The 17,926-nt window shown below is 38.5% G+C and overlaps 2 protein-coding genes and 1 long non-coding RNA gene across 3 annotated transcripts; 2 read left to right on the forward strand and 1 right to left on the reverse strand.

Moving 5' to 3' along the window:
• Nucleotides 1–1,535: 1,535 nt before the first annotated feature.
• LOC121715347 (histone H2A.V) lies at nucleotides 1,536–5,570 on the reverse strand. Its single transcript, XM_042100978.1, has 5 exons — nucleotides 5,435–5,570; nucleotides 4,004–4,081; nucleotides 3,771–3,884; nucleotides 2,838–2,967; nucleotides 1,536–1,887 (listed from the first exon to the last, which is right to left on the reverse strand). Exons 1-5 carry the CDS (start codon nucleotides 5,435–5,437, stop codon nucleotides 1,826–1,828), a joined length of 387 nt encoding a protein of 128 aa, XP_041956912.1. The 5' UTR covers nucleotides 5,438–5,570; the 3' UTR covers nucleotides 1,536–1,825.
• Nucleotides 5,571–6,882: 1,312 nt separating this feature from the next.
• Nucleotides 6,883–9,776, forward strand: LOC121715345 (transcriptional activator protein Pur-beta-like). The gene has a single exon (XM_042100975.1). The coding sequence runs from the start codon at nucleotides 6,900–6,902 to the stop codon at nucleotides 7,824–7,826; it is 927 nt and encodes a 308-aa protein (XP_041956909.1). The 5' UTR covers nucleotides 6,883–6,899; the 3' UTR covers nucleotides 7,827–9,776.
• A 1,780-nt stretch (nucleotides 9,777–11,556) lies between these two features.
• Nucleotides 11,557–12,434, forward strand: LOC121714786. The gene is made up of 2 exons (XR_006033435.1): nucleotides 11,557–11,616; nucleotides 12,308–12,434. It is a non-coding gene; the product is annotated as an uncharacterized LOC121714786 (long non-coding RNA).
• Nucleotides 12,435–17,926: the final 5,492 nt, after the last annotated feature.

The following is a 17,926-nucleotide window of genomic DNA, read 5'->3' on the forward strand; positions in this document are numbered from 1 at the left end:
TCCTGAATAAATTGTCACTTTTGACACATGGTTCTACTTTTATAATGGTCAGTGCCTTCCTTGAAAGGTTATCAGTGAGATCAGTTTGCAAAGTGGCACCTGTCACCATTTTCCACCCAAGTGTTTCTAATAATGAAAAATAAATCCTCTAATGACTTGAGTTGAAAGAGATTCTATAATAAACCAAAACAGTTAGGCAATTATAGTCCCAATAGACAGCTGTTTTAGGCACTAAGCTATAGTCTTCATCATCTCCAGAGCTCAAGGCACTCTTGAGAAGCAGAATCCTAGGCTGTAAGAAGCAGTGGAGCCAAGTGTCTGAGGCTTTTTCTATCTTGAAAGAATCATGGACACATCTAAGCTCTCTCATACCTTGTGGGAATATAAAGTAGGCCTTTATATTCCCACAAGGTACAAAACAAGAGATTATAAATCAACCATGTAGTGCAAGAGATGTACAGCAACATGTTCAAAAAACGTACACATACTCAGATATACTTGTGCAATATATACTTCAATATATATATCACTACTACTATATATATGGTTTTAAAAATGGTGTTTCCTTCTTCCAAACTGCTGTTGCTTAAGACCTTCTACTTATTCACTACTCAATCTTGAAAGCCATCACAGCTTATTTGTTGCCGTCAGGAGACATTTCTCCATTGCAATTGGATCAAAAGCCCTCACTCTATGTTGAAAGATGACTGGGGAGCACTCTAGCGTTAATTCTCTTTGACAATGCCAAGTTCAACTGTGGTGCATCTCACTCGAACTCATCCAATCATCAAGAGAGTAAGCAGTGTTTGATGTCTACATTACTTAAGATGATGTCTTCAGAGGACACAGCAGCCTTTGTGACAGTGTAAATCAGGAGAAATACATCTAATACAAATCCATCGCCTACATAGTTCAACGGAGGCATAGGACTGTAAATAGCTTAAGTGGTTCATGTCCACATTTTGAAGACAGGCTATGGTTAGTGCTCTCTCTCTCTTAGCTGAGAAAGCTAACCCTACTGGTAATATGGAAAATGAAGATGAAAAAGGGAAAAAGGTGATCCTAGTCTCAAAAAGGTGACCAACAAATACACATTTTTCAGGCATTTACAAAGCTCCCTCTGCAGATCAATATTTACACAACCATCATACGTCCTCTGCCTCCCTGTTAATCAATTATGAGCTTTAATGTGCATATGGGACTTTGGTAAACCTCACTCCCTGACATCTCAGGAGTGCTGCTGGCATGATAGCTAGTAGCCTGGGCTTTTAGCTCAATTGTCAACATGCTTGACTCCCGATCCAAGGTGCTGCTGTTTTGCAGGTTTCGAGTCCAGGTATGTGCAGAGTGAATCGCACCGGTTACACTAGCATGTCAAAGAAGTGTTTGATTATTATTCGTATTGCATTTCAAACTTCCAACACAAAAAAGTTGGTTAATCACAAAGTTAATTCGTTTCCACATACTCTTGCTATAGCAATCATTAAATGTTACCTATTCCATTGCTTAAAAGGAGACAAAAAGACATGGGTTTGTAGTTTTGTATAAAATGGCTTTAACACGTTCTTTGTTCAGTATAAAACACTTTCAAATGCCAGGCCAATCAAAACAAATTCACTGTGACAAAGATACCCCATTAAATCTATAACATACAATTTCAAAAGGGACTTCTTCCTACTTTGGGAAAATAAAACAAAAACACAAAATCTAACACTCACAGTTAGCCATAATATTAATTAATTTAAAAAAAAAGGGAAAGGAGGAACATGAACTGGTCTGGTCACAGTCCGTAGAGGAGAGCTTAACAGTCTGGATCGGCATGTTATTACGCAGTCTTCTGCTGACCCTTCTTGCCAATCAGGGACTTGTGGATGTGAGGAATCACACCTGTAGAGACAGACACACACACAGGACATTAGATCATAATGATAGAGGAACAGGACACCCATGTGCTCCCATCTATCCGCTACTGGCTTCAGAATAATAATAATGTTATTTTCATAACACGGAGATGCATTAAATTTATCAAATTAAACACCATTGATGATCTTGAGCAAGCATAAAAGTCCAACGAAAGCAGAGACTGTTTGGTAGCTGTGCAACAACTCCCTCTACAGGCACAAACAAATACTTGGTCAAACAGACTTGACATTTTAGAAAAATGTGAATGATTTGACTGCTTTCCAAAACCAATTTCCTGTAGTCTCAAAATGTACAGTCACAAAGTGTGTGTATATATACACACACACACACACACAACCAGTCAAAAGTTTGGAGACACTTAGAAATTTCCATTCTACTCCATTATAGACAGAATACCAGCTGAGATCATTTGCATTGTTTTTTTAATCAGGGCAGCAGTTTTCAGATTACATTATGTTCTTACATAATTGCAAAAGGGTTCTCGACTGTTGTAGAAAGAAATGGCTAATCTTTAATGCAATATCTACATTGCCCATTATCAGCAACCATTCATTCAATGTTGCAAAGGCACATTGTTTATTAATCTGACATTTTAAAAGGCTAACTGAGAAAACATTGGACAACCCTTTTGCAATTAAATGATCTAGGCTGGTACTCTGTCTATAATGGAGTGGAATGGAAATATCTAAGTGTCTCCAAACTTTTGACTGGTAGTAGTGTATGTACATATTATTTTTGAAATTGTTCCCTGTTAAATTTAAGTATTATATTGTTTTGTATGTCGCTTTGGACAAAGGCGTCCTAAACTAAATCGGATATATATATATATATATATATATATATATATATATACACACATACATACATACACACACACACACACACAAATAAATATAATCAGCAGGCGCACTCACCACCACCAGCAATAGTGGCCTTGATGAGGGAGTCCAACTCCTCGTCTCCACGAATGGCCAACTGCAAGTGGCGTGGGGTGATGCGCTTCACCTTCAGGTCTTTAGAGGCGTTGCCCGCCAACTCAAGCACCTGTAAAGACGCACGTTTCACTGATAATTAATTATCATAAAACTTCTGCCTATTTCCATTTGCAACGGGTGTTATTTTATAAACACAAATACGTAAAATCAATTTACATTCGGTCATCACTACCTAGCTACCCAGGCCTTGGAGAACAATTGTCTGACCAATTGCCAAATTTACACACACACACACACACACACACACACACACATATATATATATATACATATATATATATATATATATATATATATATATATATATATATATATATATATATATACACACACACACACACACACACACATTTTTACCCAATGCAGTAATTCCAACATTGTAGCACTGCAATCAAACCGATTTAGTTTATTTAATATACATACATTCAGGGTTCACAAGTCAAATGTAAAATTCCATGACTTTTCCCTGACAAAATACCTGAATTTCCAAGAATCAAGAATATTCCTTCAAGAATCTTTTACTTCTTTAGAGCGGGAGATGAATAAATGGGCATTGAATACATAAATGGGCTACTAAAGCAAGCAGTAAAGCTAATGACCAGATATACTCCAATTCTGTGTGGAAACATTTGAATTGATATATAATTTTGGCAAGTACATTTTTAACCGCCACAACAAAATTCCCTGATATTCTATGACTTTGCCCCAAAACAATTCCCATTATACAATTCCCTGACTTTCCATGTCTGGAACAGACTTTCCAAAATTCCACAATATTCCAGACATTCCATGACCCGTGGGAACCCCGTCATATACAGGCTTTTCAGTGGGTTTAAGTCAGAGGTTGCATACTTCTGCTGTGAGATATTCAAGGATGGCTGCACTGTACACAGCGGCCGTGGCTCCAACGCGCCCATGGCTTGTGGTGCGGGTCTTCAAATGCCTGTGGATACGCCCCACGGGAAACTACCAAAGGACACAGGGAACAGGTTAGGTGGGCATGATTCGACTGTATTTGGCTCAGTTTGGTTATTACAGTGCTAGCACAGTGAAGGGTTTACCCTTTGTTAAGGGTTACTGATTACCTGCAGCCCTGCCCTCTGTGAGCGTGACACTGCTTTTGCCTTGGCCTTGCCACTGTCTTTTCCTGCTTTCCCGCCAGCCTGTAAAATGAGTGTGTAGAAAAATGGGTTGGTTAATTTTGGTCATGATTTTTCATACAAATAATAAACAATTGGTTAAACCGTTCAATGGGAAATAGCACAGTCGAATCGAAATATTGTTAGCCTACTTTATTAAAATCTGGACAACTGTAACCTTGGCAAGGCTCACGTAGCTCAAGGGAGGTGGTGAAATCAAAACAAGCAGGACTGCGTAGAAAAAGTACCTCCGCAGTTTTAGCACGAGGGGTTTTCCCGCCAAGACCCTTTCCACACTCCCGAGATCAAATACGTTTCTGATCAATTAAGCGCACGTGTCTAAAACATTTCCGAACCCACTTGCATGCTAAGTCGGCTAAACTGCCAAAAACTGTCAAATGATATCACGGTTATCTTCACACTAGACCACGTTTGTAAACTTACAAATTCACACTTAGCCGATGTAGTATAGCCTACCTACCAATATATTCACGCAAACCCTCAATTATGACTGCAGGTCATGGGGGTTAATGAGTTTAAACGTTAAGGTGTGAGAAACGCCAGGTAACAATAGCGTTTTAACCCTTTAACGTGAATTAATTGAACAATGAAATGTATATTAAAAAAGACGTTTAAACAGTGACAATAATACCAGTCCAACCAACGTTAGCGATAACTTGCATTGCCATGACTAACATTAATGTTAGGGCCAGGTCAGTGCTTCTTCCTGCACTGTTTGATAGCTAACTTAACTAATTGATCATTTCTAACTAACGTTACGTTAACGTCAGACATTTCCAACCATGAATTCCATGGACGTATCCAACTAATATTGGTTTGTGTAACGTTTGGTCTAATACTAACGCTAACTGCAACTTAAATGTTAATTTGCGGTGTTTGTGACAGAAGGAGCATGTTAACGTTAACGCTAAATAGCTAACGTTCACCGACTTCAACTATGGCACGCTAGCGTTAACTTACCTAGTGCTATCGGGCTAACGTTAGCCAGTTTCACTTCGTTGTATAATTGCAGGCAACGTACATTTACTCTATTCGGAAAACCAGTCAATGGAACATAATATTAAACTCGCCGAGTGAATAAATGCTGGGAATTCCGGACACCAGTAAGAAGTTGGCTATTACAACCGTATAGTGAACTGTCAACACAAAAATTAGCAGATCAGCTAATGTTAATGACACCAGTGGTGTCAATTTTGCTGCTAACTGGCTTGCTAGCTAACGTTAACTAAGTATCACTAACGTTAATCAAACATGATCAAAGATACCGTCGCATGCCTAGACGTAAACTCATTGTACACTTAAATTGTGGTCGTGAAGACAAGTATGGGGCTACTTGTAGAAAGACAACAGCCTTACCATTTCACCGCTTGGTAATTTGAAGTAGGGAATCTGAAGATACGAAAAAATCGACTAAACGAAAAGGAACAATAAACCCCTCCACGGTTTTAGAATGGAGTTATCGCGAGCAAAGGCAGGGACCAATGACAGTATTTGTTGTTGGTTTGAATATAAATTCTATCCAATGGTATTATTCGATGCTGAAATGTACCCATCCCCCACTCTGAATCATTTGCACACGAGTTGAAATATGCTGTGTTCACGGACGGACCAGAATGATAAACATTTAAAAGCATTTCCAGAAGTTATCTAAGAATAAGCTAATGAAAACCATCGAAATACGATGGGTATTCACATCACATATACAAAAATGTACAAAGGTTTATATATATATTCATAATTCGTTAAATGAATAAAACGTCTGTGCTCTACTGTATTCTTTAAATAATGTATTTTAACCTAATCTCTAGACATTTTGCGTCAACTTTTGCTGTGGTAGTAGGCTATAGAACTACTGTCTTGTCTTGATAAAACGTTACAAAACATGAAAAAACAATGACCTAATGGACCTAAAAGATGTGATTTGTAGGTAGATTGATGTGCCAGGAAAACAAATCCACAATTAAACTGACTTTGCAAAGGACTTACAGGTAATATGTTTGAACGAAAAAGGAAGAATAAATAGCCTACTAAATAATTTTATTAATAGTTCACTAGTAGCCTATGTTGGTAGGTCTAATGTCTTCTCTCTATGCCTATATTCCTCTGTGCAAAATAGTGTAATTTTGTCAAACAACGTTCATATTCAATTCAGGTCAGTTGAACACCGGTCAAGCAACCTTTTGGAGGGTTAGGGCAACTTCCCTAAAAACTGCAGTCACCAAAAGATGTCCTGGATTCTCAAAGGATAGCATCATCACACATGAATTGTGATAGCCTATTTGTGAACTACCACTGTTAGGCTACTGCTACATGAATTCCAACTTCCACTTCCAACTACTCAGTGATGGCACTTGGAACTTTACCTTAGTACCATAACAGGCATGTGGACTGGCTACAGTAGGCCTAATTTTAGATCTGCTTTACGAGCTGCATACAGAAGTGATGATACACAAATAGACCTAATACATCATCACTCTCGTTGACAGGCAGCCAGAGTCAAAACCTTCTTGTTGCATTTTGATGGTAGTAACCTTTAATGAATGGGAAGAACGATATGGATAATGGTGTCCAAGGTATGATTTTACTAGGTCTATAATGTAAGGAATGTTGCGATTATGTAGCAATTGGGATGCCATTTGAGGATGAGATTGAGATATTTGTAGACTATTACCCGAAATATCATGTTGTGAACAGAGCATTCCCCGGTTTGGCTACATTATTGACAGAAGGGAGACCAATCAGAAGGCAAGGAGCCATGGTCGAGGCGAAGGGGGTGTGTTTGCAAAGACACGCAGAAGAACATAGGAGCTGGCTGCTGGTGATGGTGAAGATGGCGGATGGTGACAGTGGGAGTGAGCGCGGTGGAAGCAGTGGTGGTGGTGGAGGGGGTGGAGGCAGCGGATTTCACTATCAGAGAGATCAAGAGACGCAAGAGCTGGCCTCGAAGCGTCTCGACATTCAAAATAAGCGATTCTATTTGGATGTAAAGCAAAATTCGAAAGGTCGATTCATCAAGATCGCTGAGGTTGGAGCCGGTGGCTCGAAAAGTCGGCTGACACTTTCTATGTCAGTCGCGGCGGAATTTCGTGACTACCTGGGCGATTTTATAGAACACTATGCCCAACTTGGGCCCAGTAGTCCAGAACAGATCGCACAGTCCTCGGGGGGCGATGACAGTGGCCCGAGAAGGGCACTGAAAAGCGAATTCCTTGTCAGAGAGAACAGGAAATACTACCTCGATCTAAAGGAGAATCAGCGGGGGAGGTTTCTCCGAATTCGACAAACCGTCAACCGTGGGCCAGGGTTCGGTGTTGGAGGAGGAGGAGGAGTGCCTGGCGGAGGCATGCAATCTGGACAAACAATCGCTCTTCCTGCTCAGGGTCTAATTGAATTTCGTGACGCCTTGGCCAAGTTAATAGATGATTACGGAGGAGATGATGACGAGTTGGCTGGTGGTGGGTGCGCTGGGGGCTATGGGGAGCTTCCTGAGGGCACTTCCATCATGGTGGACTCCAAACGATTCTTTTTTGACGTGGGATCAAACAAGTATGGCGTATTCCTGCGTTTGAGCGAAGTAAAGCCCAGCTACAGAAACTCAATTACGATTCCATTTAAAGCTTGGAGCAAGTTCGGAGGTGCATTCAGCCGCTACGCCGAGGAGATGAAAGAGATCCAAGAAAGGCAGAAGGATAAAATGTATGAGAGGAGAGGGGATGAATCGGAAGGAGACGACGTTGATGACGATTGATGCGGTCAGCTGTTGAAACGAAGTTTCCATCGCCGATCTGAGATAAGAATGGAACGACCTCAATGTGCATGATGAACTGATCACTGTGTGTACCATGGTGAGCAAAGTTTTGACTGAGCAAATTCAATTATTTAGATAAGTAGCTAGAATGCTAAATGACTGCATTGGCTACTTCAGTAGTTAGACCTAGGCTAGGCCTACATGAGAAAAAATGGCTGAAAAAACAAACAAAAAAAACCCCCGGAAGCTTGATATTTTAAGGTAAACCCCTATCCCTAGCCTATAACCCAAGTGTTCATGTGTAGGAATAACACTGTGGACTCCCGTTGTGAGAATGTCAATGTGTTTCTAATGTGTATTTAGGCTACCAGAATTGAGATTAAAGTGTGTGAGCCAGAATCTAGCCTTACCTTGTACAAGCCCTTGGCGTTTGCGCATCCCAGCATCCCATTTTGTAAAAGATCCACAGAGGATTGGTGCTTACAGAGTTGTGAAATTTCTACCGGGCACAAAATGACCATGATTCAGTATGGAGAAGGCCTACGGGGGGACTTACCTTTGCATCTCCAAGGCATGTCCACTAACTGTCAGTACAACTCTTCTGGCCATCTGAGTTGGAATATGCACATCACTCAACAGAGATTATAGTATACTTCCTCAAACATGGGGTGGTTAATTGGTGCTTATACATTTGTTTTCCTTTACTTTTTTTAATGTAAAGACTAATCTAGTTTGATATAGGTATTTGAATTGAAACACCCCCCTTAATGTCATAATTGAAACATAAGAATGAATGTAGTTTCTGAATTCAGTTAACACTGAATATCCTTTGACAAATGATTGGAAGGAGAAGAGTAAACTAAGCACAATTGTGTTGTTTTGGATGGATGGAGGCTAGGTCGAAAAGGATGGGGGGAAAAAAGGGAATTGAATATATTTGGATCTGTCTTCATAGGTGACGTTCAGCCTAGATTGTTAAATAAAGTTTATGAAATACTGACAGAGTGCTTAAAATGAATACAGATAAAACTGGTAAGATAATTATACTTTAAGGTAACTAACAAAGTTAGAAGATATTTTTAAAATGCATAGAAAAAATATATACATAGAATTATATTTATATGAATATATGAAAGATGCATATAAATGCTTCCTGAACAAGCTTATTGAAGCGCATTGAGCTTGGATGCAATTAACCAGGGGAAATAATTCTGACTGAGTTTACATCAAAAACATTTCAGCTGTGTTCTCACAGCTTGCTTTGTCTTTAAACATTCATTGTCAAAGTGTTTTTGTTTTAAGTTAGCCCTGCTTTTTAAACCTTATGTTTGAGTGTTACTCGGACAGAAGCGGACCGGAGCAGATTCTCTGCTGTTCCAGCCCAGAATCTCACCTATAGGGTCAATTGCTGTCTGGGTCAGCTACAGTTTTCAGTTCAGGTGCAATACATCAAACAAGAGCCCTCTTTATATCTTCATGTTACTCTTGACTATTTTCAACTCTGCATGCCTCTTCTGTTTTGGAACTGCTTTGTGTTTCTCATTTGCATATTACAGTTGCTGTATGTTGATATTTTATCAGTGGGCTTTTAAAGTTTTTTGTTTTGTAAAGAAGAAAAAGGAACCAAACGTTTACCTAGTTTAACTTTTAAATTGTGGCGTTTGTTGCACAACTAAAAAAGAAGCTTGATGTGAAACTTTTCTTTACCTTTTGTTTAATTTAATCAGTCATTACAGCAAAGAATTTGTCATCTAAACCACATGGGAGCAATACTAGAGTCTTTTCTATTAATAATATCTATTAATTTTGTCTACATCTTTATTTCTGTACTGTGTTATGTGAAATGGCAGCTGTTTCAGTTGTGTGCTCTGCTGTAAAAAAAGAGAAAAAACTAGACTTAATTTCAAAAATAAATAAAATTCTTTGCTGAATAAATGGATTTTAAACTTATCAGATGACATGTGTTTTTTACAGGTGATGCATTTAGCGCCATAATTCTGAAGAGGTTTACCTCTTTAAAATAGGTGGTCAGTTGAAAACAGTATATGAACAATATAATGACCAAGCAAGAATGTCCTTGTGTGAAGAATGTCAAGAACTTTCTAGGGTCAGACATGCACAGGGGAATACATAAAAGCTCTTGAAAAGTATAAAGGTAACTAACACCAGAACGAGATCAGTTCACAGGTCCTCTCAAATCATATCAGCAATGTCATGAAACTGATTTCCTGCAGTCTTGGAGTATAACATGGTCTATATTTAATCAGGGGCGCTGCTAGAAAATGCGACACACACACACACACACGGAAGCGCACACATATTTGCGTGTGTGTGATGGAGATTCGCCAACAGATGATCAGGCAGAGCCATGGACAGTGGCTGACTAATCATCGCTACCACCTCTGAATTCCCACAACATCCGAAACCGAAATGCATACCGTGTTCCAAATTATTATGCAAATTGGATTTAAGCGTCATAAACATTTATTACAGTGCATGAAAATGTTCTGTTATCCGAAGTCGTCGTCTTCTTCTTCTTCTTCTTCCCACCAAATTTCTGCATCTAATTAAGCTTTAACCGTTTAACGTAGAAACTTCGTTCAAACTTTGTAACGTAGGTCTTGAAAAGGACACGTGGGGAATGTATTTTTCACTTTTGTAAACTTTATACTTTTTGAGATATTAATAAAAAACAAGCTTATTTTCCCCCATAGACTTAACATGGGCTGATGACATCACAATGGGCTAATTAACTTGATTTGCACCTTTATCAACTTCCAGCTGCTCACTACTAGGACCCATCAAAGGGCCAGTTAAACTGATTGCACCTGTATCAACTGCTTTCTGCTTAACTAGGCCAACTCTCTCTGTGTCTCTCCATTCTACAAGGATATAAAGCACATTCCATCCAACTTTCTATCCATTCATCCTCTTCAAACCATTCACTCATCCACCCATTAAACTATCCACCAACATCCATTAAGCAATCTGCCTATCAACATCCATTACACTATCTAAATTCAACTTTTAAACTATATACTCTGTCTCAGGCTTCAAGCATACAATCTGGCTCTATTAAGACTACAGATTCTGTTCCTATTTCCTCTGCCCACAACTGTTTCAAAATAAATGTCCTCACTACAATAATTCACTATTAAATCATTTAACTATTTAAACTACTCAACTATTTAACTGTTTAGACATTTCAACTGTCAGTTGTTATCAACTATGACTCCTGCCAACTGTTTCCAAATAAAAGTTTGTTTTGCATTTTATGTTAATATACAGTACACTGTAACAAGATTCTGTGATTTTCACAGCATCACTGCTGTTTTTGAGAAAAATGTGTACTGTATTTGTGAATACAGTATGTTGCTGTAGTTTCGCTATGAATTATGGTCAAAAATGGTCAAACTACAGTAATAAAAATGTGCTGCGAATCATAACACAGTAATAAATCTGACTCCTCCCTCACTTGTCAGCTTTTTGAAAATTTTGAAAAAACATGGCGGAAAATCAGTTGGGGTTTTCTGTTTTCTTTTTGCACATAAATACAAAGAAGCTCCCAGATAGCAAGGTGACATTGATATTATGTTGATTTTCCATCCAAATCATCATTTTGAAAAGATATTGAAAAGTCATGGATTTATGGTTTACTGGGAAATTTTGACGTGGTGATTGAAACGTGCACCGCGCGACGACGTTTGAACTGTCCGGCGGCGGGAGATCATTTTTGAGCAAGTTAAGTCAGTCAGACCAACGGTGTCAAGTTCGCAGCTCCACCTTAATGGTAAGCAAGCATTTATTTATGTAACGTTAATGTTTCATTGTGAAATTGTACTACATTAAATTCGGGCATGTGTACAGTCTATGTACGTTGTACTGTCTAACTTACAAACTCATCCATGCTTGTTGGATCAACTAAGTAAGTAACGTTAGGCTAGCTATCATAGTTGCTGTTGCTGTGAAGGTGGCATTAACGTTAATGTTTTATTATGTTACGTTAACGTTTTGGCAGTCTCATTTATATTAGGCCTACCTTAGTTCTCAGTAAGTTACAGTTTATTATATTCATATAATTTATATAAAACATTCGCTAGTAGTGCTAGGCCTAGTATGTTACTGTCACAATGTTAGGCTGAAGATGATGTGCTGCTGGTTAACGTTAACGTGGAGGTTTAGCTGCTACCAGCTAACTTATGTAACGTTAACTCATCGTAATCAGTACATATATCTATGTGTTGCTGCAAGCAAACATCATCAATGAACTCACCCAGCTGGCTAACGTTAGCAGCTAAATATACCTTGCGAAACTGAGTTATGCTAACACCATCTTCAGCCTGGCATTTTGACAGTAAACTCAAAAAACATACAGTATATATATAAATGATTATTCTAAAGTTTCACTTGTAAGTAGCCTTCAGTTTCAGTTAAACAGTGTTAGATAACAATTTCATCTTTTTTTCTTCTATTTCTGCTAGGTGCTGCTTCACTCTGCTACTGGTGGTGGATCAGGCTGACTGCAACCGTTGGTCTAACGTCAGGATGCAGCACACGAACATTTCTAAACGGAAAAAAGTGAATAAATGTACTTGCTTTTCAAACTGATAACAAGTTGTCAATGGTTATTTATGCAAGTTTGTGTAGCCTAAACCATACCTAGGCCTAGTCAAATTTATCCTGGCTGTAGATAAAGCAGGATATGAATTTCCCAAAATTACTGTATATAATATCACAGCACTGGTATTACTACTGTACTAAGTTACAGTATGATCCATAAGTACTGTGATTAAAAATACGGTAGACAATTCAATACTGTATACATTACAGCACTGGTAGTACTACTGTAGTTTGCATTTACAGTATCAGGCATAGGTACTGTGATTTCATATACAGTAGGTGTACTGTAGAGTGAAATACAGCAACTTGCTGGTTATTTGCTGCCAGCAAGTTGCTGTAAATTTTACGTTAAACTTTTTACAGTGTATATTTATATTTTCATGCACTGGTAATTTCCCCCGCTGCTCATCCAGCTACACTGGCTACCTATGGCGGCCCGCATCAAATTCAAGTCTCTAACGCTTGCCTACAAAGTAGTCTCCGGCTCTGCTCCCACCTACTTGAATGCCCTCATACAGACTTACACTACCTCCAGACCGCTGCGCTCCTCTGACGAACGACGTCTAGCTCTACCACCGGTACGCTCAAGCCAATCCAAACTTTTCTCATCTGTTGTTCCTCGTTGGTGGAACACACTGCCAGTTCCTACAAGGGCAGGGACATCCTTTTCCACTTTCAAAAAATTCCTGAAGACCCAGCTCTTTAGAGAACATCTACTCTCATAGCAACACTTACAACAAGTCTTACTGATCCTAGCACTCACCAGCCGTTTTAAACTGACAAGTAACTGTTAAAAACAGCACTCACCGACGCACTTATTCTTACTGTACTCTAATGTTTTTTAGAGTCATAAAATTGTGAGACTGTCCTAAAATTGTGAGAATTGTTCTAAAACTTACTGTTTACCATGTTGTTAGTCGCTTTGGTTAAAAAGCGTCAGCCAAATGTAATGTAATGTAATGTAATTTCCTCGAAATTACATCTTCTAGTTATTACAGTGCATGAAAATGCACTGTTCTGTTATCCGAAGTCTTCTTCTTCTTCTTCTTCTTCTTCTTCTCACCAAATGTCTGCGTCTAATTCAGCTTCAACCGTAGAAACTTCGTTCAAACTTTGTAACATAGGTCATGAAAAGGACACTTGAGGAATGTATTTTTCACTTTTGTAAACTTTATACTTTTTGAGATATTAACAAAAAACAAACTTATTTTCCCCCATAGACTTTACATTAGCACTATGACATCACAATGGACTAATTAACTTGATTTGCACCTGTATCAACTTCCAGCTGCTCAACTAGGACCCATCAAAGGGCCAGTTAAAATGATTGCACCTGTATCAACTGCTTTCTGCTTAACTAGGCCAACTCTCTGTGTCTCCATTCTACAAGGATATAAGGCACATTCCATCCAACTTTCTATCCATTCATCCTCTTCAAACCATGCCAACTGCAGACTAACGTTAGCCTAGCGGTGAGGAGCTGCACTGTTTCAAAATACATGTCCTCACTACAATAATTCACTATTAAATAATTTAACTATTTAAACTACTCAACTATTTAACTGTTCAGCCATTTCAACTGTCAGTTGTTATCAACTATGACTCCTGCCAACTGTTTCCAAATAAAAGTTTGTTTGGCATTTTATGTTAATATACAGTATGTTTATATTTTCATGCACTGGTAATTTCCTCGAAATTACATTTTCTAGTTTTTTTTGTTTTTCAATTAAACTCATTGAAATCCATCTTAGACACCTGTGATAATTAGTTTGCCAGGTAAGCCCAATCAAAGAAAAACTACTTAATAAGGATGTTCCACATTATTAAGCATGCCACAGGTTTCAAGCAATATGGGAAAGAAAAAGGATCTCTGCTGCTGAAAAGCGTGAAATTGATGCACTACCTACGTTTGGACAGTGATTATTAAGATACATGTTTGTTATGTTATGTTATATTTATTTTATGCCTTTTCAGGGAAGCTATTATTACTGTACAATACTGCAGAATATCACATTTCACATGTTCACTTGCTATGGGAAACATACTGAAAATGTCCAAGATACTGTTAAATTAAAAATGACAACTTCCTCATTCATGTCATGCTTAATTTATTTGCTGTGCTTTTGTCCATATTTCCCTGTTCATGACTGATGTGAGGGCAAAGCAAAACATCCTACATTACCAAGATTCATAATACACAAGACGAATTAACAGTGTCAGTAGGCTATCATTCATCATTTACGCGCTGACTGGAGAATGTTTCGTGTTGATTAGAATTAGAGAGTGGATCTGATTTAATTTCTCAAGTGCAGATACAAATCCAATGCTTGTTAAGCATCAGCCGGAAGATGCAATTGGAATTCAACCATCAGGAAGTTGCAGATGTTGTAGATGTCTGTGTCACATGGCACTGTTGGTCGAAATGTGCAGCTACTCTGACAAAGCTGCAAATCGGCTCTTTCCACTGGGGAAATGCAGTCATCAGTTCTGTGGAGTTCAGGGAACATGTACATGACTCTGGGTCGACCACTGGGCACTCTGTCATTCTTTGATGGTCTGATGACATGGGAATCCCACACACGGGTAGTCTCATCTAACTCATCCTGGAAAAAAAAGGTTTATTGGGAAGAGATTATGTAATTTTTGCAATTTGTTATTCTCATGTTTTTTTTAGGGTCTAGCATAAAATATTTAACAAATACATAGAATGTAACACTCTTCTTTCTGTTGGAGCGCCATCTACTGGACGACTCGTAAATCACACTAAACAATTCCTGCACATTAGCCTTAACAGTTTAACGCCAACTAACTGTCACTAATAGTAGAATATCACACAACTGATTAGTGTGCAGAATGTCGTAGGTAGTATATATGTATAGTTTTGACTGTTCTCTGTAGTATGTATAGTTTTGACTGTTCTATGACTTTGGTAAAACCATGACCCATGCATAGGCATGCATTGTTAATTATTAATCTTCAACTATATTTATTTGTATAGCATGCACCTTTTTGCCAGTTGCCACAACAATAGTCACCTTTTTGGAGGCTAACTGCAGTTATCCCATCTGCACCCTTGTGTCGAATTTGGACATTATCATATCCATCTTCAACTTTGCCTTCACATTTTCCTGCATTCAGTAACATAAACATATGTGCTGTCTGATTATTGTTTTAGACAAAATTGTGCAAAGGGGCATCATACAGGCCCCTCTGATTGGACAGACAGTCTATCAGTCAACCCCTGGGCAAGAGGTAAATTACTATAAGTCTTGGAAAATGATGGACTGATACTTTAGTGTGATATACTGTTTCAGTGACCTCTAAATCAGATTAAACACCAAAACCACTTTCCTAGGCTGAATAATGCTTAAACAGCTTGAACATTGTGGAACACTTACATGCAAAAACACACTGGCCAATTTTGCAAAATTAGAAAAGAATGTTCCTCAACAATGCAAGATTCTAAAATTCCATGTTAAGTTAGATGGGGTCAGATATTCTTTAGAATGTGTATTCTACAGTTTTGTCAGTATTTGCTGAAGAATAATGCATAAAACAACACTAATTTTAACATATTTCCTCAACTGAATTTTCATGGTCTTTTACTATGGTGTTTAGATCACCAATTGAAATATAAAAGTGTGAAAATAAATTATGTTGCAATTAGTTTTGGGTCAGACCTTACTTTGCCTGGACTATTAGCTCCGTTGGTATTTATGCACATAAATGTTAACAAACAATTTCAAAAAACTTGTAATACATTGTTTGTTTGTCTTGTAATCAACTCAGTAATATATAGTAACAAACTCAGAAAAATAGCCTACTGAATAGGCGCAAGAATAGGGTATATTTGGGTCTTTTTCGAAACTTTCCTTCGGGGCTTTTTTCCCCTTACTCGGGACATATTTAAATATTGAGAATACAAAATCAGTTAAGTTTTCTTCTGTTGCAATTTGTTCAACCTTTTTTCATAAAATGACTGGACTATTCAGATCAGCAAACAGACAGATGTAAAACTCCATTGATTCTCTTCTGAGGAAGCCCCACCAACTTTCTATCCTCTGATTGGCCGTGCTTGCCCTTTCAATGTAGCTGTCAATAGAAGAGCCATCACAGATTCTATAGTTAACCGTCTCTGGAGCCATCGTGAATTGCGACGAAAGCGCTAAAAGTCTCTAACTTTACCATTCTCAGTGCCTCGGCCGCCTCGGACAATCCTTGGACAACCACCCAACCTTTTCACTGCCTCCATGTAGAAGGCCTAGGCTACGCTAGCCACCAATTCACCCCTTGCAGACACGTGACTTAAGTCACGTGACGGCTCCATGCTGGACGGCAAAAAGATGAGAGACGGACGGCAAATTACATTATGTCATAAAGATTATGATGAACTGAACACCATTACTATAACATCTTTTTAGTTCAATGTATTGCTGTTTGGGGTCTGATAGTCAAAGAAGATGCCAGTGGTGTTGTTAGATGAAATGGGTCATGATCGCAAATGTAAAGTTATTAAAACTGGTGGTAACAGCAAGGGGAGATAACGTTACGTTAGGCTACTGTAATTAACATTATGGTAAATGAACACCCATAAGTATTTCTGGACTAAAATATTGCAAAGCGATTTGGTTACTTTATTTGTCTTGCTTTTATCAGTTGTAACATAGTCAAAACGTTAAGAATGTCATATCAGAACATGAAATAATAACTAGCTGCCACACTTAGAAGCTAGCTATTCTAGCTAACGTTTATCGTAGCTCATAGTGCTAGGGCTAATGTAACTCGTCAGTTTGTACGTTGCCCAGCGAATAAACTTACTTCTTACATGTCTTAAGTTAAAGAATTGAAAAAAATCGGAAATAAAAAAAAAACTTGAACGGTATTATCTGTTTACATTCAGATCTTGCCAAAGACTTTGCCTAAGTGCTATCTGCCGTCCTGTTCAGAGTCTATGGTTGCTATAGCAACCGCTGCTGTGCTTCATACACTGAGGAGATAAGCATGCAATTGTGGTTGAAATACTCCCGAAACACAAAGAAAACAAACCAAAATATATCTATGCAAGAACATGGGATGTTGTTGTATTCCAAACAATAAGCCAACAGTCGTGGAAGGGCATTACTACGGTTAAATCTCACTATAATCTCCTAGCTGTGCGATATGTCCCATTACAACCCATTGATTTGATTCGTGTTCTTGCCGTCCACTAGGCTATTTTGCTGTGGCGCGAACAAAACGTGACGTCACTTGCAAGGGGTGAATAAGTTTTGGGTCACTGCTTGTGGTAAATGCATTCATCCAGATGATTTCCCGCGAAAATCCGTCAATGAATGCAGCCGTTTATACAGATGCCAAAAGGCTTCAATTTGTATGAGTCTACGTACCAAATGTATTTAGGCCCTTTAGCAAAGTAATTTCGGCGACGAAGCCGTCTCCTCACTCTGAGTTCAACACCCAGGGCCGGCCTTTCCTAAAGGCCA

This window comes from Alosa sapidissima, chromosome 8 (genome assembly GCF_018492685.1).
Source record: "Alosa sapidissima isolate fAloSap1 chromosome 8, fAloSap1.pri, whole genome shotgun sequence".
NCBI lineage: Eukaryota > Metazoa > Chordata > Actinopteri > Clupeiformes > Clupeidae > Alosa > Alosa sapidissima.

Excerpts from the sequence above, each read along its gene's own strand:
- LOC121715347 (XM_042100978.1), bottom strand. Across the intron at positions 3,885-4,003 it reads CACAGAGGGCAGGGCTGCAG|TTTCCCGTGGGGCGTATCCA; the intron begins GTAATCAGTAAC and ends GTCCTTTGGTAG. Across the intron at positions 2,968-3,770 it reads TTGAATATCTCACAGCAGAA|GTGCTTGAGTTGGCGGGCAA; the intron begins GTATGCAACCTC and ends GCGTCTTTACAG.
- LOC121715345 (XM_042100975.1), top strand. The coding sequence starts at position 6,900 with ATGGTGAAGATGGCGGATGGTGACAGTGGGAGTGAGCGCGGTGGAAGC.